We start from the raw sequence: 23,562 nt of genomic DNA, 5'->3' as shown, positions 1-23,562 counted from the left end.
CAGTAACCCCATTCAGTCTCATCTTAATTAGACTTTAGGATTCACCATCAGGAAATGCAAGATCCTTTGCACCTAGAAGAACCCTGAGCATGCATACATTCTCCATTGCAGACTGGACTAACTCCAAAAAAAACATCTTTCAAGAAAACCCCCAAAACCCACAGAGCTTCCTGAACTTCCTAAATGTTAAGATTTTTGATTGAAGAAATTTCAAAAACACGATTTAGCCAGCACAGTAGCTTTATTTTGCAATTTGAATTATTATACACAATTCAGTAAGAACCCACAGGAGGAACAGCATGGAAACTTACCACTTTTTGGCTTTTCCTTAAATTAGAGCCAAACTGTGAGGTCTCCAATTAACCCCCGAGGTAAGAGAACAACACTTTGCTGTTAACAAGAGTCATGTTAACAAACAAAACACGTAATTAGGTATTTAAAAGGCCACATCTTCAAATGCAATTAGAAATAATTTAATAAATTTTTTGCTTCTTTTGGTATGATAAATTGCCACATATCCTACCAGTAACAGAACATCCTATTTTCCTAAGACATGTAAAAAAGCAAACAACACTGTCTCTACATTATTCCATACTCCTTAAAAATGAATGCCAGAAATCAATTGTTCCCAGGAATTCAAGTGGAATTTTATTTCCTTCAGACATGGTGTTGCTCTTAAAAAAAAAAAAAGTTCAAACCAAACCTTTCATACATAGTAACTTGAGGCACAGGTTCCCCCATACTTAAAGGATTTTTTTTTCCCCCTACACAAGATGTATCATATGTTACACCATCATTGCTATTTGAAGTCTATGGCACATTGATTTTTTGGGGGGTAAAAAAAAAAATTCTCTTCTGTGTTTAGTTGCTACAGTATGGCACAAAGTTAGACATCAACACCATGACTAAATATTCTGATTTTTTTCTGCTGGCTATTTTGGGGTGCACATAAGTTAAAGGCACGCTTTTCCCCTCTTCTCTCAAATTATTTATGTACTGTACAAGCCTAATTTTGCAGGACTTTTCCATGCCTGCTGGCCCAGTGCAAAAGGAGATTTAAGTCAGCATCCAACACTAGTAGCAGCTCTATATGCTTAACCAATGGCTTTAGTCTAGCATGCTACTTCCACTGTGGTGACCATCGATGAGAGGCCAACAGTGTTCCAGAAAAAAATTACAAAGCCTAAAAAAAAAAAAATTAAGTTATTTATATTCAGTTACATGTATATTTTCCAAATGTGTTCACGATGTTCAAAAAGTGCACATTTTTAAGTCTTGTTTCAGTATTACAAATGTCCATGACCTATATATTATAGCAGCGCCATGTACAACAGTATCGTTAAAGAACTGTCAATGATTCCATTACTGACCCTGTTTTGCAAAAGTGTAATTGAAAACACAAGAATTTGCTCTTAGCTAGAACTTAGTGTCCATAATGTCTTCGGTATGGTATTTTAAAATATTTGGATTTAATTCTGTACAGCAGTCAGAATCTGAAGAACAAAAGGTTAGTGGTTTCACTTTTTGGCGCTCATTTTTACGTAACAAGGATTTTCTAGAATGAAAGTGATCTTACAGCACATGAAGAGCCCTCGATAATAAAAGCTCCACAAACCATTACCGCACTGTTAAAAACTTATCAAAAACCAATAGGATTTTGCTAATGATTTGTGGATTGTTACAAAATTACTTTTCGTGATTCAACAACAGATAACATTAATGGAATTATCATACATAAAAAACAGCTTAGGTCTTCACATCAGTTTGACAAACATATTTAAACAAGAATATTCCGACTTGAGACTAGTGCTAGATTTAGCTCCTAAATTTAGCTATATTTTTGAGAGCTTGATAGGCCTTTTTTTTTAAAAAAAAAAAAAATCCAACTTTCAGAAGAGTCTGAAAACAGCAGTTTCAAGTAAGTCTGGAGCAATTAGATATTGTGGCTAGAGTGACTATAAATATGTACTACATGCTTGACAAAATTGTGTCAAGAGAAGTGCGAGGTGAACCACTACCTCTGAAAGTTCTTGCTTTGGTTATCTTAAAAAAAAAAACCAACAGACTGCTACAGTAACAGTGCAAGTTCATTACAGAGCCACAAGCCTCTCTGTAGATGTTCTCTATTAATTGGGTTTTTTTACTATGCCCACTGCCAGCAACGGACATTTTGCTTGGGAAGTCTACCTCCTGCTGTAAAAGGTTTAGCTGGACCAAATGAGGAAAATAATTCCAATATCAGACTCAAATGGGAACGCACTATTTCTTTTAGTTCTTGTTAAGAATATTTAAAAGCCTTCTCCACCCACAGTCTTTTTGAAACACAAGGCACAAATAGGGAGTGGACATTCCAGCAAAAAGTGATTGTCTGAAATTAAGAGTCCACAGCAGTCTTCTAGTCCAGCACAATGAAACATTTTTGCTGTCCAATTCTATGCCACATCTTCTAGATAGTCTGCAACATCACTTAATTGAGAAATGGTAAGGTCTTGCGTGATGCCTTCAAGCTAGAAAATAAATGAAATAAACTCAGAAGTCATAGAAACAGTAAGTATTATTTCTTATATAGTCCTTAATATAGTATCGCATCCTTTTGGCCTCAAGTTCTTTCAGTGAAATTTCAACTCCTTTAAGAGATGCTCAGACAGATCTTGAGATAGAGGGATAAGACATCTCTATGCTGGATACTAAACCAGTCTTAAAAACAGTTTCAATGCCTAGACAGAGACAGTGAATTGTGCTACCGAACAATTGCAGGGCTTTTGTTCTGTTTCTTTAATCAGTATAGTACCTTAGTAGGAATACCAGGTGTAAAATGCCATGATAATGGCACATTCCTTCATGGAAGGATAAAAAAAAAAAGTCAAGACAAGATCAGATGAATGTAAAGAACAATTTTAAAAGAAACATACTTTATCACTGGCATTCGACTCTTCTGTTTCCACCGAAATTTCATCTATTTCTTCACCAATACTGATATCACTTTTTTCTGAGCGATGACTAGTACTAAAAAGAAAACCATAAACATAGAAAACATAGAAAAGACTTTCTTTCCAAACATCCACATATTACATTTACCTTCCATTTATATCTCACATTTGATTTGTATTTCACTTCCCAGCAAGTTAAACATGAACTTAAAACCCTGTAACTACTAAAGGCTTTCTACCTCGATGAAGCCATAAAAAATACTGATAAATACTTAGCCCTCAATCCTGCAGTTTATAAAACCAATACCTTCACATCATAAGGATGAGGCTGTTAAATATTCACTACTGACTACTCATGATTTATTTCTAGTTGAATATTTCAGTATACACCATATTCATTGTCTAATAGTATTAAAGTGTTAAAACATTGCTAAGTTCATGGTTCAAGAAAAAACCCTTCCACAGAAAAACTAACAACTTGTCATCTAAAAGTCAGCACCAGGTTTTTAAGGAACTCATTACCCCTAAACAAAAGGGATTTTTTTTAAAGTTTGTAATTATATATAATAAAACATCAAACTCAGGTTTAAAGGAATTCAGAGATACTGCCAGATTCTAGCAACTGACTAGCTGAAATGTTATGAAATAATTCAAATACGCCAGGGGATATGTTAATAATGTATTAAATACTGTGCTACTGCAATATCATCCTTCTCTTACCTGTTGAAGTCATCAGCATATTCATCGTCATCTCCATTTCCTAAATAATTTTTAAAAGGTATTAATCAAAGAAGTTCTCTCTTCGGGAAATGCAAAAATAATCTATTCCTTCACCAAAATACATGGTTTGAGAACCAGCAAAAGTGGTAGTAGGTTACATCACAAGTTAGGAAGAAAAACTGAGTTTGCAATTAATCTCAATCTCATTTACATAAACTGTTTTGAAACTGAACATATATTTTCAGGACGTTGACAACATCACTGAAGACAAAAATTTATATACCCGGTAGCTCTATTTTGAGAGAGCGCTGATAATTCTTGTATCATATTATTTTCACGCTGTTTCTAAAGCTTACAAGACAACTTTCAAAGGTGAAGAAGGCAAGTAAATATGCCACCAAAAAACAGTAAGACTTGTCTGGCTATCTTTTTCTGCAAATATAAACCTCCTCTTTTCTTAGAAACCTAGACCACAAAATTTATCACTTGACATTAGCAAAAATACACACAGAATGAATGCGATTTTTGCTGCATGTGTACTATACTAATCCACACATAAGACATCAGCTTTCTCTTTTCTGTATTCCCCTAGATCAGATCTTGCTCTTAACTCCAGTAAGATTCACGATGGTGTTAAAGAGTGAGAGAGGTAAAAGCTGAAGATTTTAGTTTAATACATGCATTTCAGTTTCTCAGATTCCTCTGAGAAGCTGGGCCAGAACTTAGAGTTAAAAACATCAGATCTTACTCATGTTTAACAGTTAACTTGCCTAATTCTAGCGAACCCAGTTTTGCATTCACCAACCGCAGGTCTTTCAAAACAGAGTTTCTATTCAAACCTGTAACAACACAAAAGCATTATATCAGAAATCTGACTTGTGAGTAATAAGATCCTACTTAAATGTACCCATCAACCACTTATAACAGGTGCTCTTTTCATAGAACAGTTTGGGTTGGAATGGACCTTCCAAGGTCATCTAGTCCACCCCAGCGCAGTAAGCAGGGACATCTTCAACTAGATCAGCCCCATCCAGCCTGGCCTTGAATGTCTGCAGTTGCACCTCTCTGGGCAACTTGTTCAAGTGTTTAACCACCTTCATTGTAAAAAAAACTTCTTATATCTAGTCTAGATCTCCCCTCTTTTAGTTTAAAATTGTTAACCCTTGGTCCTATTGCAACAGGCCCTTCTAAAATGTTTGTCCCCATCTTTCTTGTAAGCCCCCTTTTAAGTACTGAAATGCCACAATAAGGTCTCCCCGGAGCCTTTTCTTCTCCACATTGAACCATCCCAACTCTCTCAGCCTGTCCTCACAGGAGAGGTGTTCCAGCCTTCTGATCACTTTTGTGGCCTCCTCTGGAGCCCCTCCAACAGGTCCATGTCTTTCCTGTACTGAGGGCTCCAGAGCTGGACACAGTACTCCAGGTGGGGTCTCACCAGATCAGAGTAAAGGGGTAGAATCACCTCCCTCGATGTGACGGCCAAAGTTTCTTTTGATACAGCCCAGAATACAGTTGGGTCTCTTGGCTGTGAGTGCACATTGTCATGTCCAGCTTTTGATCCACCAGTAGCCCCAAGTCCTTCTCTGCAAAGCTGCTCTCAGTCCCTTCATCCCCCAGCTGGTACTGATGCTGGGGGTTGCCCCAACCTAAGTACAATAACCTTATATAATTTTATAGTATTGTATGGTAATATTACATCCAATTTTCATCTCTGAACTCTGTTAATACTTAAAAACTTTAGCAGCAAACAGGCACAATCTCCCAGTATTCAGGATCAGATTCTACAACATGAAAGCAAATATCTCTAAATAATTTATGCAAATAATGTAAGATAATAAAAATAAGTTAATTTAGGTTAAAAACTGAGCAGTAGAATTTTATACTACTATAAGCTGCTTTACACACACACACACACAAAAAGAAGTGCAGTGAAGTATTTAATGCTCTAAAACATAAGATGCCCCAATAGTAGCACGATATATCAAAACCAGTATGCAATAAGTGAAAAAAGCATTACTATGAAGCACATCACGACCACGAGGGGGCCACATACGGTCTACTTAATCACATTTGCATCCGAACATGTACCTCATTAATTACATTACAGGAAATATCTCCTACATTCATCAAAACACAAAAACATGTGAAAACTTACTATCTGGCTCCTTTAGTGAAGGCGCGCCTGTCAGGGAGCTTAACCCACTTTTTAGAGGTGGTACATCAGAAAGGGATGCTAGACCTCCTGCTTTATTAGCTTCAGTTTTCCTGAAACAAACCAAATAAATAAGTACTTCACAGAGCTGTAAAATGTGCACGGTGACTTTATTTTCTGTTATTTAAATTGTCATAAAACTAAACCAGCAATATTTACAGCAAAAAGAGCAAGGGGAAAGGACTATTCATTCTGCAATCTTAAAAACAGGAGGCAGTTTATGTCTTGCTTGATGCTTGTGCCAATTCGGTAAGAAAGTCACTTTCTCACCTATGCAAAGACTTCTGCCTGCCTTCTTTCACAGACAGAGCTCCTGCACCTTCAGCAGCATCACTATTTTTATCAAGGAGCCTTTCATTATCCCCACATGTAAATGCAGCCAAAAGAAGATAGATTCAGGTATAAATCAGTATTTAAACTGTTTGTTTTAAAACTGAAAGAGAAACTACTCATACTAAGAGCAGCCAGTTCACTAAATGAAAACATCCCAGTCATTGCAAGATAGACCTCATCATTACAGGTAAAGTTTACTTGCCTAATATCTATTCCATTCATATATTTAAAGTGTTGAGTTCAAACACTACTTCCAAGTAAATGGTAAAGAAACACTATTAAAAAGGTCGAGATTTTCACATTTAGCATTACCAGAACTGTTTGTTACTATGATTCTATTGCTATTAGCAATGGACAACATTTGAATCATTCGTTATATTTATAGCATCATGCATACCATCATATATTAAAACACCTCAAAATTTTGAACAAGGGGTCAGAGATCTAGGGGCAATGAAAGCTTGCATCATCTCTTACTCTGTCCTTAGTAACCGCTTTCTCCCTTCCTCTCTAACGCACCCTTCTTACAGGAGTGGGAGAAACTCCCATAAGGAATTTACCTTTTTGCAAACCAAGCAACCCTGGCACCTCTCCTTACTCATCACCTGGGAGTCAGCACATCAGCACAACATACCACAAAGGGATTTCACCTGAACAATATGTTCTTTTTACTCCTCTAGAGGAGCTGTCAGGAGGGTAGAAGCAAAAGACTCAGAGACAGCTCAGTTACAATTGGTTGCTAGCTCATTCATTAGTAACATACTCAACAAACTCTATTATGGAAAATTACTATAATATCTACATCACAATAACATTATAAGGTACAAATTACTACTTGGTGGACTGTGACTGTACTACAGACACATAATTTGGAACCAACTTTTTCTGTAGGGAGTTTCTCTACTCTTCTCTTCCTTATTTTACTGAATAATTAAGAGTCTTTTTCTTGGATAGTCTTTTTAAAGAAATCCAATTTACCCAATTTCAAAGTGAATTTCCCTTCTTGTCATATGAAAAATGCTCAAACAATAATTAATAAATATTATTATTATTCATAAGTTTTTCCAGCCTTTTCTAGTTTTCTCAACTTATTATTTAAACCTATTTTATGGCAACACAACCACCTGCTACCATGGTTAGACTTTGGTTAAAGGCTAATTAAATGAACCCTTGAGTAAGGAGGAGTAAATGCACTCAGGTGCAGTTTTAATCTTGATATTTCCAATTTAAAAAAATAAAAGAAATAGCATAGTAGGGTTATTTGTAACACAGTATTTTTCAGAGAAAAATCGCTTTTCTTTGAGGAAAAAACTTCTGCTCCAACTAAATACATCCAGCAAAAGCTGTATTATAAATAATCTTTCTCAAATAGCTAATTTACTACAAATAGACCTAGTTTACTTGGTGTTGCTGCCTTATGCTGTACCAGAATGATCCCATTCCAAGAGTAAGCATTTACTGTGGCAATAATTCAAAGAGTTGATACTGCTCTGCCTGCTAGAGGAAAAGCCAACATTAGAGAAGCTACTGTCAAACTGATTTGCAAATGCTTCCGCATCCTCTTCTTGTAATCTCCACTAAGCCAGAGAAATTCTCCAATTACTGGAGCACAGTGAAAGAACACCATGAAATGATCTTGCAGCATTTCTCAATAGAAATATTTAAGCTAAGATTTGAGATAACTTGACATGATAACACAAAGATAAGTTTTTCAGTTTTATAAGAAAGCCGTTGTATAGTTCAGTCACTAGTTCTTGTTTCAAATTGTATTTTTCAGTCACACTCCATAGATGAACAACAAAAAATGCCCTTTAGAAGCATCTGCAAAATTGGCATATACAGAAATAACATTTGACAGAAAACACAGAACCGCACACAAAAGATGCTGCAATGTGAAGAGGAAACCCTCCGCTGTGAGAAAACTTTTTGTACTCTCATGTCCTGGTTTCAGCTGGGATAGAGTTAATTTTCTTCCTAGTAGCTGGTATAGTGCTCTGGTTTACATTTTAGAATGAGAATAATGTTGATAACACATGGATGTTTTAGTTGTTGCTAGGTAGTAAAGGACTTCTCAGCTTCTCATGCTGTGCCAGGTGCACAAGAAGCTGGGAGTAGGCACAGCCAGGACAGCTGATCCCAACTGACCAAAGCGATATTCCTCACCATTTGACATCATGCTCAGCATATAAAGCTGTAGGAAGAAGAAGAAGGGGACATTTGGAGTAATGGCATTTGTCTTCCAAGTAATGGTTATGTGTGAAGGAGCCCTGCTTTCCAGGAGATGGCTGAACACCTGCCTGCCCATGGGAAGTAGTAAATGAATCCCTTGTTCTGCTTTGCTGCATGTGCAGCTTTTGCTTTACATATTAAATGATCTTTATCTCAACCCACAAGTTTTTTCACTTGTACTCTGACTCTCTACCTCATCTCATCAGGGGAAACAGGTGAGCAGCTGTGTGGTGCTTAGTCAGCAGCTGGGGCTAAATCACAACATCACAGTTTATGGAGCCAGTTTACACATTCACCAGATTTTTTTGTACTCCTTACAGATATCTGAAGCACTATCCCTGTCATTGTCCACTTCCTTTTGTACTGATCACCACTGCAGCTCTGCTGCAAGAAGAAACACTGATGTCTGTGCCTCATACATGTTCATTCCAGCTGGGGACCACCTTACATAGTCTGATGCACCTTACAGTGATACAGGTTTTTCACTCATGGTACATCCAAGAGATGCCAGATGACACTGTGCATTTCAGAGAACAGAATCACAGAAATGCACGTTTCAGAAATAAAATGTTACAGATCTCAACACTTGCATTTAGAAGCGCCAGTAACCAAACATCAGCTAGCTCTCAAAGGCCTGCAAGCGTATTGAGGACAAAATAAAACCGTATTAAGTAGAACATCCACATTACTTACCAGCCATAAGTTCTTTCTGGTTTGGGTATAGGATCATCAAAAAAAGAATCTCCCTCTACATCATCTTCATCCACACCTGGATCACTTTTTTCTTTGGTATTTAAGTCTTTGTTTTCTAGTTGAGGATCTAGTTTTGTTTCATTAGGCAGAAAATGAATGCTTCTTTTGCTTGCTTCTCCTGATGAGACACTTTCATCACTTTGAGTGGTTTCAGAAGCCTTGAAAGATAAAGAAAAAACCCCTCACTGAAAGTAATAAGTAATTTATCTATCTTGAAGAAAACCCATATAAACCAGGTTTATGTCTTGTAATACTGCAAGGTGGTAATATAAACATACAACATACAATATACACCTACCATCACTTTATAAAAAATTCACTCAAATTAATAGTACTTCTTAGGAATGTATTAGTATCATCAGCAATCACACTAGAGAAAAATGTCATTTTATTACTTTAGAAAGTAAGTGTGCTTTATTGTTGCTGCCTTTAAAAAAAATTGTTCCATCCTCTGCATTGCTGTACTATCTGGATCACCTCTATTATAAAAGCAACCAGTTTTAAAAAATATTGGTCATCAAATAAAGTCTATATACAGATTGATTCTTACTTCCTAGCTTTGACTATAGGGGAGCTGGTTTGTTTTACAGTCTGAAAGATGCATGATGCCTTATAGGTATTATGTTGCAACTGGTCTATAAAAAAATATTAGTTACAGCCACAATCAATGAATTTAAACCCATGGCTATTTCTCTGACTTCCATATTAAATGGTAATCTCTGCAGTACAATATTAGGTTTTAAAGTAGCAAGCATAAGACTGCAGTTAGCGACACTTTCTCCCTCCAATATTTCTATTTCCTATCTTGGAGAAACAGAATTGTTGTTGAAAATTAAGCACTTAGTTGTACCCTTACTGGATTAAAAGAGAAATTACAACTACTTTTCTGTTCTGGGGCCTGAGAGAATGAGTTGCTGCTATCTCATTGGAGAAACTAGAGGCACAACAGTTTGCCTTTGCCTGAATTCACATATTGTAAAGTTTTCCCAAAGTGAAATAACTACTTTCAAATTGTAGTGATATATTAACCATGACTAAGGATTCAAAGACCAAGATGCCTACCTTGGGTTTCAGACTAATGGTGTTAATAAATCAGCCTGTGGTTTCACACTTGCACTTAAATAAGTGTGATTCTTTGTAGCTGCCAAGAGCTGTGGTCTTGGTCTCTCCTAGCATGCTCCCTTCTACATTACATCTGTTGGTTGCCAAGTCACAGACAAAGTCAGTTCAGCTCACAGGTTTGCTCAAAAACCACCAGAGAATCTCAAGTTTCAGTCAGGAAGTCTAGACTGTTCACCTAACTTCCACTTTGCTCCAGCTGGGACTAGCTAAAATTTCCTCCTGCTTTATTTTTACTCAATGTTGCACGGGCAGAATGTTGTCTCATCCTGCCTTTTCCAAGGAGAGAGAGGACCAGGAAAAATGAAACAAAACACTAAGAATTATAGTCCCATTAAGATTTCCAGTACTTATTCTTAGAGGCCTATGTAGTCCAACCACCAGCTGTTGCTGTTTCTATGAGGAAACATCCATACAGAAACAATTTTCTCTTGTTTCTGAGAAAAATACACTTTTGTGTAATGTCCAACCTAAAGCTCCCCTGGCACATCTTCCTGCCATTCCCTCAGGTTCTGTCATTGGTCACTAAAGAGAAGAGTTTGGTGCCTGCCCCTCCTCCTCCCCTTGTGAGGAAGCTGCAGCCACAATGAGGTCTCCATGCTCATCTGTCTCTCACTGCAATGGAATTACCATTTGCTTGCCATTGAAGATGGGTATAAAGAATGCAAAAAGCCTGATCATAAATTCCAACTTGTTGGAAATTATATTCTACTTGCAATCTTATCACATTAGAACAAGGACTTAAATAAAAGTGTTATCACCGCCTCAGCTGCTGCTGCATGCCCTAGGTATTCAACTCTTAACGGTCATGTTCTGACAATGCACAAAACTCTCCTTAAAAATAAAACAAACAAAACCAACCAAACAAAAAACAAATAAGCAGGAAACACGATTCAACGAATGATCTTTTACCATACTTCAATACTTCTTAGTCAGAATTAAATACTCCTGTCTGGTAGTTTCTCCAAAACTTAGACCTTAGAATCACTTTCTCATGTCCACATACTTATTGGGGATTAAGTCTATACACATTAAAAAAATGCCACTATTAACTGCACCAGTCAAAATCACTATCATTAAGCTAAAGTCAGTCAATAAGAGGAGCTTTGCATCTGTGGACTAGTATATCTAAAAACGGTTGATAGCAGCCTGAAAAAGAATTCTGACCGTCTCAACACAGAGAAGAATACAATGAACTGCAATACAGTATCACTTCTGGAAAACAGCACTAATCTTTGGAAATCATTCAGATATTATTTTTATTTTCTGCCCAGCTTGGACAGCATTATTTGAGCTGGGTACAGGAGTTCCTGCTTTGTACAGGCCAAAACAACTGTTATAAAAGAACTAAGACTGTGATTTATCCTTGTTATAACCTTAAACAACAGAAATGACTGTTACTACTCTATTATACCGCCTCTGTAGCTGAGTTTCCAGGCATGACTTAACACTCATTCTTATCAATCTAGTTTTATAATGAAACAAGTCTTAAGATACTATACTTCTCTGTGCTTATGTCTCTGCCTTCCCCTAACTAAGGTATTTTGGACTTGCTGGTCAAGTTCAACCACTGCAAAAAGGGCAGAAGTTTTAAAAAAAAACCAAAAAAACCCCACAAAAACAAACCACAAAAAACCCCACACCTGCATAACTGGATTGTAAAAAGGAATAAGATTCATAACAGAGGTTAGACCAGCCTTGAGACATGTGCATGCATATCCAGAAAAAAAACATGTATGAAAGCTGGTTTAATTTAAAAGCTACCAGAACTACTTTTTTCCTCCTCAAGTATTTTTTTCCTGAGGAAAACCCATGTAACAAACATTTAGTTCTTTTCTTTCTGACCTACTTGTTTAAAACAAACTAACTTAAAACTCAAGATGAAAGGTGGTATATGCAAGGAAGAATGGAATATTTATGACTTCTAACTCATCATCATTTCTTCTTAGCTAATCTAGAACCACTCTATGACAAAAGCAGGGGCTCAGGTATGAAGCAACAGTATTAGTAACAGTGATATTTAATCAGCATTCTGATCTTTTTAGTGTATTTGTTTTGGTTTAAAATCTGGTACCAAGCAAGAACTATCCTCTCCTAAAGGAGGTCTGAAATTATTAGAATTCCTATTCAAAGGTCAGTTACAGAAATATTAGCTTTTAAGATACCATCAACAAGCACAGCAATTAATAAAGTAACTTAATCTTGAAATGAAGCTTGCTTTCCAAATGGTACAGTTTTCTGGTTTTGCAATGGCAAAAAAACTGAAGAACGAGAAGAAAATGAAGCAGGTTCAAACTGAGCTGTAATTTTATTTTCTTTTAGCCTTACCACTCCCTCTCCGAAATGAATAAACAAACAATAAAACCTATGCAATGTTATATTTCTCAACTTTCCTTAGTGAGTTGGAAAGCTTTTAATTTATCTCCAATAATCCTGAAAAAAGCTGGTTTTACTTTTTATGTGATCAGATTATACCAATAATTTGAACAGACTTTAGTATTTGAATCAAAGTTGTTTTGCTTTGGTGTTTCTGTTCTTTTTTTAATTCTGTTTCAGGGTTTTTTTTGGTTTTGTTTTGAGGGGTATTTTGTTTAGGGGGAGGAATGGGTTTTTGTTGCTTTTTGTGTGTTGTGGTGCTTTTTAAATTGTTTGTTTGGGGCTTTTGTTTTTTGTTTGTTTTGTTTTTTTTTTGTTTTTAATGGGTGCAGTGAGTAGCTGGTTTCTTGTGGAAAAGAGGCTTAAGTGATCATGCCCCTTTCTGTGCCCTACACTTCCCCATAATTCTCAACCTGTTGATCAGATTGAGATCCTCTGGTCAAATGTAGAGGAGTTTAAGAGGACTGGAAGATGTTACTTAATACAGACTAACAGGAAGCAACAGTGAAAAGAAAGCCACAGGCCCCAACACATTGACAGTTGTACCCTAACAACTTCCCAATGCAAGCAGCAATCAGCCAGCTGCCTGATAAACAGTCAGGTTATAATAGCTCCAAGCTGTCTGTGTCTCACAGAGGCTGTGTGCGCATTGTCACCTGCCCAGTCAGAAATGTACAGGACTTTGCAGATCATTTAAATCAATGCCATCGTATCCACAGTTTCATAGGACTTCTCTTTTTTACTTGTCTTATTTCATGTATGTTATGTAGCTTTTTCATTACATATAAACAATCCTACCTTATTTTGTATAGGGTGTGTACTTGATCTTCCATCAGATGATTTTGACGTGGGGCACAGGCTGTCACTTAGAACCGGAGCCACCTAAGAAGTTTCACATAAACACTTATTAAAATATATTGATTTGTGTCATAATACCATCCAACAACAAGGCTACCATCCTCACTCACTCAGTATGCAAGCTGTGACACCATAATGCTATGTTAGGAAGTCTATGACAGCTACTTCTGAATTTAAGCTTTCATTGGGGTACCAAATGCATCTTGGGTGCAGAGAATTTTCTTTCAATCCATGTTCATGACAGAGACTAATCAAACACTACTGGTTAGATTTCATTCATATAATTAACAACTTGATTATATATTCCCTTAAAATGTTACTGTCATGACCTTCAGGTAATTCAATATTTTCATATATTTAGTTTCAAATGCATATGTTTTCAGAAAAGCTTTCAAGCTTTTAACGCAACCAATTCTAGGCTTTTCAGGTAATATTAAACTTAGAAGCACACCAAAGAAAATAGGTACAAGCAAAAGCATTGTCAAACTGCACTAGAAATCAGAAAATAAGCGACACAGTGTTTTGTTGTTTTGTGTCATTTGTCTGAGTTCACTCTGTGTTACTATGTTGTAGCAGAATATTATTAAAGAGTACTAGGGTAACATCAGAAGTAATAGAATAGTGACTATCAGCATTGTTTTCTGGTGAGTTATGTTGAAGGCATTTCCTATTATACTAACTATAGTAAAGACTTGAAACAGTGTAATACTACAACTACAGCCAAGTATTCTTAACTTCAGTTTAACTTTCATTATTGAAACAAAAAAGAAAAAAGAATTATGAAGAAAGAAATTACACGTTAACACTACTTACTTCTCCACTGCCTGAAATCTTTTTCTGCTGACATTTTCTAACAACCTCCAACAAAAGGGGACCACTCACAGTACCTTCTGCTTCTATAATTCCCAAATCTCGGGCTAAGTTTTCTCTACCATCAAGGCCATTTAGCTGGGGAAAGGAGGGAAGAAAAAAAAAGAAAATCACAACACAGAAATAACTGCCAGAAAACATATTTTGTAATATAACTACTAATGATTTTTAGTCAAAATATTGCTATTTAATAAGACCAAACAGTGATTATTTAAGACTTCCTGTTAAATGCGGACTAAAGTAATGATAACCTATTACATCATTTACTTCTGATCTGTACCTGAACCTATCACAGACCATCCAAAGTAGTTTTAAATATGCAAGTATTCATCACGAACATGCTTCAGTATTCAAGGATTTACATGGGCAAGTTACTTTAGCCTATCACATTTAAAAGTGGATCCTAGGACACCTAGCCAGTGGTTCCAGCAAATTCACAGACGATGGAGAATCTCCATTCCTCTGCATATGGAAGTACACCAACACAGGTCAACGCTTAGTTTCAGTCTGTTTCACTTTAAAAAACCCCATGGGTTTGGACATAAACAGGGATGAAAGTGACTTGATATCAGCCAAAAAAGAAGAAAGAAAGTTTTAAAAAGTGAACTTCACATTAAAGCAGAAACAGAATGCTGCAGCAAACCCAGGTTAGTTGACATAATCTCAAAATGGCAATACTGCAAAGAGCGCCAGTTCATCTTGAAACCTTATGATTTAGAGGTACTTCTTATCAAAACACTGGTCAAGCAAACACTGAAGCAAGCCACCACAAGTCAAACACACTGAAACATGGAGGATAAAGAGACAATGCAACAAACTGCTTAGAGACAGGGGCTAGCAGAGGAAGACAAAGTAAAAATCTTTTAGTGCTATATGCAACAGTCTTGGCCAACTTGCTTAACTTTGACCAAATTTCATATATGCACTGCAATAGGTGAAAAAGACTTTTACTGGAAAAAGGGGACATTTCAAAGTGCATGAGATGCTTTACAATGAGAATGAAGCTCCGAAGAGTGAGTGACAACACGACAGAAAGCATGACTCTTTCTATTTGGTAGCATGAACATGAATCTTTGTATAGATGTGTCCTAGTGCAGTAAATGCAGCTAAGGCTATTTGGCAAAGGACAAGGGTGTGTGAGATTTTCTTTGATTAAGCCCCTAAAAAGAAATATGAACTTCTGAGGAACAGAAGTCGATTAATTGATTTAACGAAGTTGGATTTTAACTATTTAAACTGATATTGAGAATAAAAATGAGTATTTGAGATGTAAAGATAAATTCTTCAGTTAAATGGAACTGTTTCAACCCCAAATTTATTATTAAAACCTTTATATCATAAAATAATAAAGGGACAAACATGATTAAAAAACCTCTGACCCAATATCTAAAGCCTAAAATCAATCAGTTGGGTTACATGATCATCATAAGTCCCTTCCAACTGAATTATTCAATCACTTTTTGTCATGTGCATTTCCACAAAGTCCTTTGTTTCACTGAAATTTCTCTCAGAATAGATTACTGACATTATTTTAATTTTCATGTAACTATACCAACTTAATACCATGATATAGTAAAACTACTGGCACAAAAGTGTTGCAGGAGTATTCTGTTGCATATACTGTTATGTGATTTCACAAAAATTAGTAGTTTGTTTATTCAGAATTAACATATTATCAAGCATTAATTTTTCATAAAGGGAATTTTCACTTGTATTAACATGCTTTCCTAGAGTAAGTGCCTTTATGGCAATAAGTACCTTTTACAGACTAAATGTTAAAAAATATTTAGAATAAACACAAGCAAATAGCTTAAACAAATCTACTATAGCTTCTGTATTCATTGCCATGCACACCAATCAATCAGCATAGCATACAAATAAAACCAGTATATCTTACTGTGCTTGATTCAGGCTGAAAAACAGCCAATGTAAAATCAAGATTGAAAAAACGTAGAAATTCTGCAACAAGACCTGCTACCAAGCGACCTAAAAAGGAAACAAGAAGAGTAAAAATACACCACACAGAAATAATTCTTACTTCAAAGATTTAACATTAACATGGCTTCAGTATGAACATCTACATTGATTCAACACTCCTACAAACATCATTTGAACATTCAGCAGACTACCACCCACATAGCTAACTTGTATACCCATTCTCTAATTTCTAACTCGGCCATCGTATCAAAATTATTTAAGTCAGCTATATTGCAGGAGCACAAATAGAGATTACTTACAAAATTCAGGTGCAAGAATATTTTTAAACTATTCAGCTGTTTTAAAGATATCATTTTGGCATTTCTTCGATGTGTGCATTCACTACTGTACCTCTACAGTAAATTTTCATGGGTTACTGTTTTTATTGGTTATAGAATGGCTCTGAGTTAGCATAATCATAACTCAAGATTAAATACTCATTTAAAAGCATTAGCCACCTCAGTTAAAAACACAACTTCAGCAATATTAACTTAAAAAATTATAGATTGACTTCTACTCTGCATGAACAGAAACATGTCATGAAGATTGTACTGTTAATAAAATATGCAAAGATTTAATCCTTTGTTCCCTATTTTTATTACTTTGGGAGGTATACTAAACAAAGAACTTACCATCTTTTGTACCCAAAAAACTTTTCAAGCTTTCATTTACCAGAGGCGTTTTGTTCTGTTGAAAAAGCAAAAAACAAACAGCAATTAACATCATCCTCATACTAGCAAGAAATTGAAAAGCACAGCAAGTTTGTGTTTTGGTGTGCACTGTTCCACAGTGATGCATGGCACATGTCATTCACTTCTTTAAAACAAACAAACCAACCAACCCCCCAAAAAACAATAACAACCAAAAAAAACAAACAAAAAACCCACCAAAACAAAAACAAATCTACCTTTGTATTAATTCTACTACCTACCAGCAAAACCTGCAGAGCCATTTACTTAAGCAAATTAAAATTGTGTCAGTATTTCTATTATAAAAAGAGCTAGAGTATTTTCACAAAAACTCTTAATAGCATGCTGATTTTTATCTACTTAATGATTAAAAAGGTGAATTAAGCAGTTAACTTTCCAAATTGCTCTTCTAATATAGTGCCAAGTTTGTTTAAGGAAATTCAGTCCCATGTTTTAAAAACCAGGAATTTACAAATAATCTAGAAAAAGTGTGGACCATGCTAATTGGTGGTTCACAAATCAATACTAATCTTCTATTAATTAAAAGACCTTCAAAGATATTATGAAAATGGTTTTTCTCCCTTGTTAGATTTGCTCTCTTCAACTTTACTTTTTAAACAGAGATAAGTCAATGTACTATATTTGGGTTTGCCGATATTGTTCAGGGATTTTTCAAACCAAATTCTAAATGCCATTCCTATCATATCAAAATATCCTGCGTAAGAACCTAACTCAAATAAAAGGATCTGTTATGGGTATTTATCACTATAGTAGTAAATGTTAACACCTTAAAAATAAATATCTTGCTTAATATTTAGGAAGTCAGAGTAGTGATAAATATTAACATATTTTCAGTGTCTCTAGAGCATAAAATTAAAATACTGTGATACATTTATGCCTTTTGAAAAAAGGGTGAGCTGAGATCACCTGTAGCAAATCTCTCATCAGCCCTATTACTCTCCAGATAGTCTGTGAGGTTGGTCTCTGGGTAATCTATAATACGCTGAAGCTTCCCATAAGACATGGCATTGTCCTGTTATATCACTCTTCCATTATGTCTCTTCAGCAATCTCAGATTATGAATATGGAATATAGAACCCCTTACCATAGAATAACTACTTCCCCTCCTTACTAAAGTCACAATAACGTCTGTTTCAGCTCTGCAATTTTCCAGTAAAAGCACAACCGTCTAACCAATAGAGGAATAGGACAGTTTTCCATTCTTTTTAGAAACAGAGCCTGGACATACAGCACCCTCTCCTCTCTAGTTCTAAAGAATGGAGAGACAGAGGCAACAAGGCAATGCCAGCAGTAGAAGGGGTCACAAAACTAGTGTCTGCATACCACACCAGTATTGTTACTTAAATTATGTTAGTATCACATACCTTTAATATCATTATATTATCAAGTATCAGTACATAGTCCATCTCTTAACACAAAATTCTTCCTTAAATGTAAGCAAATTGTCCTGAAGTAAGCCTACAATATCCTCATGAGAAATACCAAAACCATTAGTATACTTGGAAAGTTGCTGCATTAAATTGCTTTCACAATACAGTTGTGAAAAAAAAAAAAAAGACCTGCTATAATATTTTACATTTCAAAGGATATTATGCCAATTTGATAAAATCTTGATCAGTCAACTAGATTTTTAAAAAGTATTCCATGGAAAAGATATTTTGTTATTCTGGTCAATTGGACAAAAGCAATATAAAACCAGCAGAGAGAGACAGTTACTTAAAGCTACAGTTTCAAAAGGCTATGTAACAATTCCTATTTCTAAACATCAGGAAACACCCTGATAGTCCTGTTTTGTGTTCTTTAAGCATGACGCTCTTATGCAGCAATACATCATTTTCTCTTGTTACATTTCACAAATAGAAACTATTAAAATCATTACATTTAATTCTACAAGAAGAACTATCAGGATTCTGATTTTTTTTAAATTTATTTTTAAAGGTTTTCTTACCTCTACTTTCTCTTGTTCTTCTAATGCCAGAAAAACAGCAGCTCGCAACTCTGCCTGCCAAACAAAAAAGAAAAAAACAAAGAGCATTTCTACAAGCACTGTTTTCCCTATGCAAATAGCCAGCAAGTAGCTTAGCAGCTATTTGTTTCTCCTCAAGCAACTTGGCACTGATTGTAATCTTACATGAATGCAATTAAGACATTTAAAATTACAGGCAATGTGACTTGAGGCCAAGAAAGAAGAGTTTTAGTCTGAGAACAAGCTGGAGGAAGGGCATTTGGTAAGGGGGGTGCATTTGATACAAGATTTACCAAATTATTTCTTCATACACAAAAAGATTCCAAATTACCTGTATTAGCTCTTATTAGTTTCTTCTGAGTTAAAAATCCAGCTCTTTAAGGTAGTTTTGAAACACCTACCCTTCACATACAATTTGCTCAGGAGACATGAATAGCTCGTAATAATACATTTTTAAAATTAATGTTAAGATAATTAAATTCCTACGATTCCTTGTCAGACCACACTCAAAGAAACTGCATTTTTAAAGGAAGAGAGCATAATACCAGTCACTCAAATATTCCTGTAGTGAGGCTTTACCTAATCAATTCTGAATATCTTAATATCAAGGATTGAAATGCTTTTAAAGACTACCTTGAATATTTAAGCTTAAGCCTCATTTAATTTTATTTTAAAGATTTTTTTTAAACCCTCCAGTTTCTCTACTTCTTTCATTGAATATATCAAAAGGACAACATACATTACATTTGATGAAGTAGTTTTTGAAGTAGCCGGTAGATAACACGGCAGTAAAAAACTATAAAAGCCAGTGCTACACCGTATGCCAGTTTTCTCAAAAGCAAAGAAGAAATCAAGCTTTTAAAGGAGGACTGATTTCCATAAGATTTTTTAAGAATAAGAACAATATGAAGAGTGTCTGGATTTTCTCATGTATATTACAAAAGGTAAATAAACACGTATTTCTCTGTAACTGTTCCTTCCCACAACCAACAAAAAATCCTTCATTGGAAAAAAAAAAATAAATACTTCCTTTTAATGCATAACCCTCTTTAGGCACCTTTTTAAAGGATAAAAAGTAGTGCAAAAGAAGTTTAAAAGATTTCCCATCAAAAGAAGTGCAAAATGCTTACCACAATTGTATGCAATGGTCATACTGACATTGCAGTTACATTTTTTCAGGTGCTGGGGTACAGCATTTGATCAGCAAATCTTCTTACAACCCATTAATTTAAATATTATTATTCTTACAAAAATCAGTTTACATTTAACTTTATGACCAAGAGCTGATAATGTGTTTATTTAGTCTAATGTCACTATGAAAAACTTCAAATAGTGGCAAGGCTGACTTCGCTTTCCACTGAAGCCACAGAAATCACGTATACTTACCTAAGAAGAAGAAGAACAAAGCATTTGTGAAACAGACTGACTACTACAACTGTTCAAAACAAGATACCAGCCACTACATGTGGGTAGGGGTAAACTCCCTTAGGGGTCTTGATCATGAGACTGAAGAACAAAGTAGTTGCCATTACATAAGCTGATCCAGAGTCTGATCTGTTTGAGATTTTGGAACAATATCACAGCTGTCACTCCTTTTCACATAACTGATTGTTTGCCTGCTCCACCCCTCTAGGTCCAACTCAGTGGCTTTTAAATACAGACTGAGGTGCTTTTCTAACTCCTCTCATCTATTTAATGACACACTGTCAATTTTTCCTAGATGTTGCTATTCCCCATTCATAGCAGGTTCATCTTCTATTTCCATTAGTGCCCAATCAATATCCTTAAGGTTGGGACCTCATCACTACAGGATAATTCCAGTGGTATTTACTGCATGTCCCTTTGCTTACCTGCATCATCTAAATACCACCCTACAGACTCTCCACAGATAAGCAACCCTCCAAGTGGTCTTTCAATATTGTGAGCATCACTGTAAGTTTGAAGATAAACACTCCTGTACTATCTCCATAAGGAAGGTTTACACCATTCCAGCACCCTGACCTTCATCCTTTGAGGTGGGTACTGCTCAGACCATAGCAAGATATTCTCAAAATATCATCTGAACGAATTTAGACACAGAATCATACACCAGAATCTGTATGAGGTTAAAGCAGTAATTCTCAGATTCATGAGAAGGTAAAAAGCAACAATAACAAAGCTGAGGGCACAGGAAAAATCACCCCAATACAAGCATATGAATCATAGTACACAGTAGGATGGACAATGCCATACAGGTTTTTCAGGACCTGAGACAAGTCACTCAACAAACCGGCAACCATAGTACAAAAACTTGCATACTACACAAAAACAGGAATTAGGAAACCACAGCTCACATGCTCAATATAACCCAATTGGCTTGTGATGTTCTAATTATAATTTTATTATCACCATACTTTTCTTCGTTAACACTACGTGAGAGGTCCAAAAGGCCTATTTCATACTTATCTCCCTACTTAAACTACAGCTACACGAGCTAGAATCTTCATTGACTTCTGGAATTTAAAAAAGGATTATACACTTGAAATGCCAGAACAACACATTTTTAATAATACCGTTTTGTTGAAAAGTACGACAACTAGCCCAAAATTCAGTGGACTTCATAGTACACACACAAAGATGCTCTCACATCCATTAACCACCTCAGCTGTTGAACTGTGCCTGAAATATTAGCAATGATCATCCACCTCTTGAATACTTAAAACAGAACGCTGTGGATAAATGTCACCATCCTTGATCTGAAATCCAAACTTCATTTCTCCTATAGCTTAGAAGGGAATCCAGCAGTTCTTACACTTCCATATCTGTATAGCTCTCTACAGTACACAATAGTTATTGCTAGAAGCTTCTAACTTGAACAAGAATCCATGGAACAAATTTTTGTATTCTTTCTGACACACTACACCACAGGCTTAGAAGTAGTGAAATCCCCACTACAACACTATCTTGCCCAAACTTTCTTAATGTAGCATAGAATCATAGAATCATTTCAGTTGGAAAAGACCCTCAAGATCATTGAGTCCAATCATAACTTAACCCTGGCACTACACCGTGTCCCTATGAACCTCATCTATATGTCTTTTAAACACCTCCAGGATTGATGACTCCACCACTTCCCTGGGCAGCCTGTTCCAATGCCTGACAACCCTTTCCATGAAGAATTTTTTCCTAATATCCAATCTAAACCTTCCCTGGCGCAACTTGAGGCCATTTCCTCTTGTGCTATCACTTGCTAGTTGGGAGAAGAGACCAACACCCTCCATGCTACAACCTCCTTTCAGGTAGCTGTACTCAGCAATGATGAGCATGTAGATAGCATGATTTGTTCCCTCCAGGGAGGCAGCATCCCCAGGGTTCCCAGGTTTAGCAAACCTCCAAGACACAACTCAAGCAACCCGCGTTCAAAAAGAACGTTTAAACAGCGACCCTCAAGGACTCCTGCTTGAATTTTTCAATAGGTGCTTTTTGTACGGAAGCAGAGAGAAACTCTGTCCACCCTACCCAACACCACCCGGTGGCTGAATGTTTCCAACGGGTTTGGCGGCAGCAAGAGAAGTCTTGCCGCCACACGGTATCTACGGCGGGCGAAAACGGGCGCCGAGCTCCCCGCCTGGGCGGCCTCGCCAGTCCCGCGGCCGCCGGGAAGCCCGCGGGGGGCGGTCAGGCCTCGGGCCCTCGGCTCCGCCTCGAGCACGCCCCGGCTGTACCGCGCAAGGCAGGCGCCGGACCCGGCACCCCGCCGAGCCCCAGGCCGAGCAGCCGGGAAGCACCACGGGGAAAGCAGGCGCCACCGCCAGGCCCCGACGCCGAGAGAGGGCCCCAGCCGGGAACCCACGCTGGAAACGGCAGCGACAGAGGACGAAACCCGGGAAGTCTCAGCCCGCCCTCCCCGACCTGGGCTGGGCGGTGCCGTTAACCGCCGCCAGCCGGCACTCCCCCCATCCCCGTATGCGCGGACGAGAGGCTCTCCTTCCCCCCACCTTAATCTTATTAAGCACCCCGCTGGTCTCCAGCGTCTGCACCAGCAGGTCCCGCAGCTCCGTGTCCTCCTCCGTCGCTGCGGCCGCCATCTTGTTTCTCCCTGACAACCGCCCAAACTGCGCTAGCGCTATGACGAAGCCGGCAGATTCGCCTCAGCCGCTGGGAGAGGCATCAGCCCAGCAGCAGACCCGACGAAACGAGGCGCGCTGGATCGGCAGCCGCCCTCGGTAGCGACCCGAAAGGGGACAAAGCGAGCCCGCGGCCGCCGGGCGCATCTGCCCTCCGCGGCGCCTAGAAAGTGCGGCAGCGAACCGACAGCACCGGCGCCGTGACTGGAGGGCGGGAAATTTAAAGCGGGAGCGGTGTTAACGGCTGAACGGCGCGGCCGTTCGCCACCATAGGATGCTCCTCAGTCCTTTCGTCCTTTTCTTTTTCTCCCCTTCCCGCTTAGTGCTTCCATCTTCCGTATCTGGTGGCTACAGCGGCTCTTTGTTGCCGCTCTCTTGCCCTAAAGTGGGACGGCAGGAGCAC

The 23,562-nt window shown here is 37.3% G+C and overlaps 1 protein-coding gene across 2 annotated transcripts; it reads right to left on the bottom strand.

The window, feature by feature from the left end:
• Window positions 1-244: 244 nt before the first annotated feature.
• CEP43 (centrosomal protein 43) lies at window positions 245-23,125 on the bottom strand. 2 transcript variants are annotated; one of them, XM_065631400.1, is made up of 12 exons: window positions 23,031-23,125; window positions 19,036-19,089; window positions 17,010-17,064; window positions 16,298-16,386; window positions 14,344-14,478; window positions 13,471-13,554; window positions 9,118-9,335; window positions 5,806-5,915; window positions 4,421-4,489; window positions 3,651-3,690; window positions 2,913-3,006; window positions 245-2,507 (listed from the first exon to the last, which is right to left on the bottom strand). In XM_065631400.1, exons 1-12 carry the CDS (start codon window positions 23,118-23,120, stop codon window positions 2,433-2,435), a joined length of 1,113 nt encoding a protein of 370 aa, XP_065487472.1. In that variant the 5' UTR covers window positions 23,121-23,125; the 3' UTR covers window positions 245-2,432. The 2 variants fall into 2 exon arrangements, with proteins under 2 accessions (XP_065487472.1, XP_065487473.1); XM_065631401.1 differs by lacking the exon at window positions 16,298-16,386 and having other exon boundaries at window positions 17,050-17,064.
• Between the last annotated feature and the right edge of the window lie 437 nt (window positions 23,126-23,562).

This window comes from Caloenas nicobarica, chromosome 3 (genome assembly GCF_036013445.1).
Source record: "Caloenas nicobarica isolate bCalNic1 chromosome 3, bCalNic1.hap1, whole genome shotgun sequence".
Taxonomy (NCBI): domain Eukaryota; kingdom Metazoa; phylum Chordata; class Aves; order Columbiformes; family Columbidae; genus Caloenas; species Caloenas nicobarica.
The sequence above is the reverse complement of the archived record's forward strand: the minus strand, read 5'-3'. Positions and strand labels throughout refer to the sequence as shown.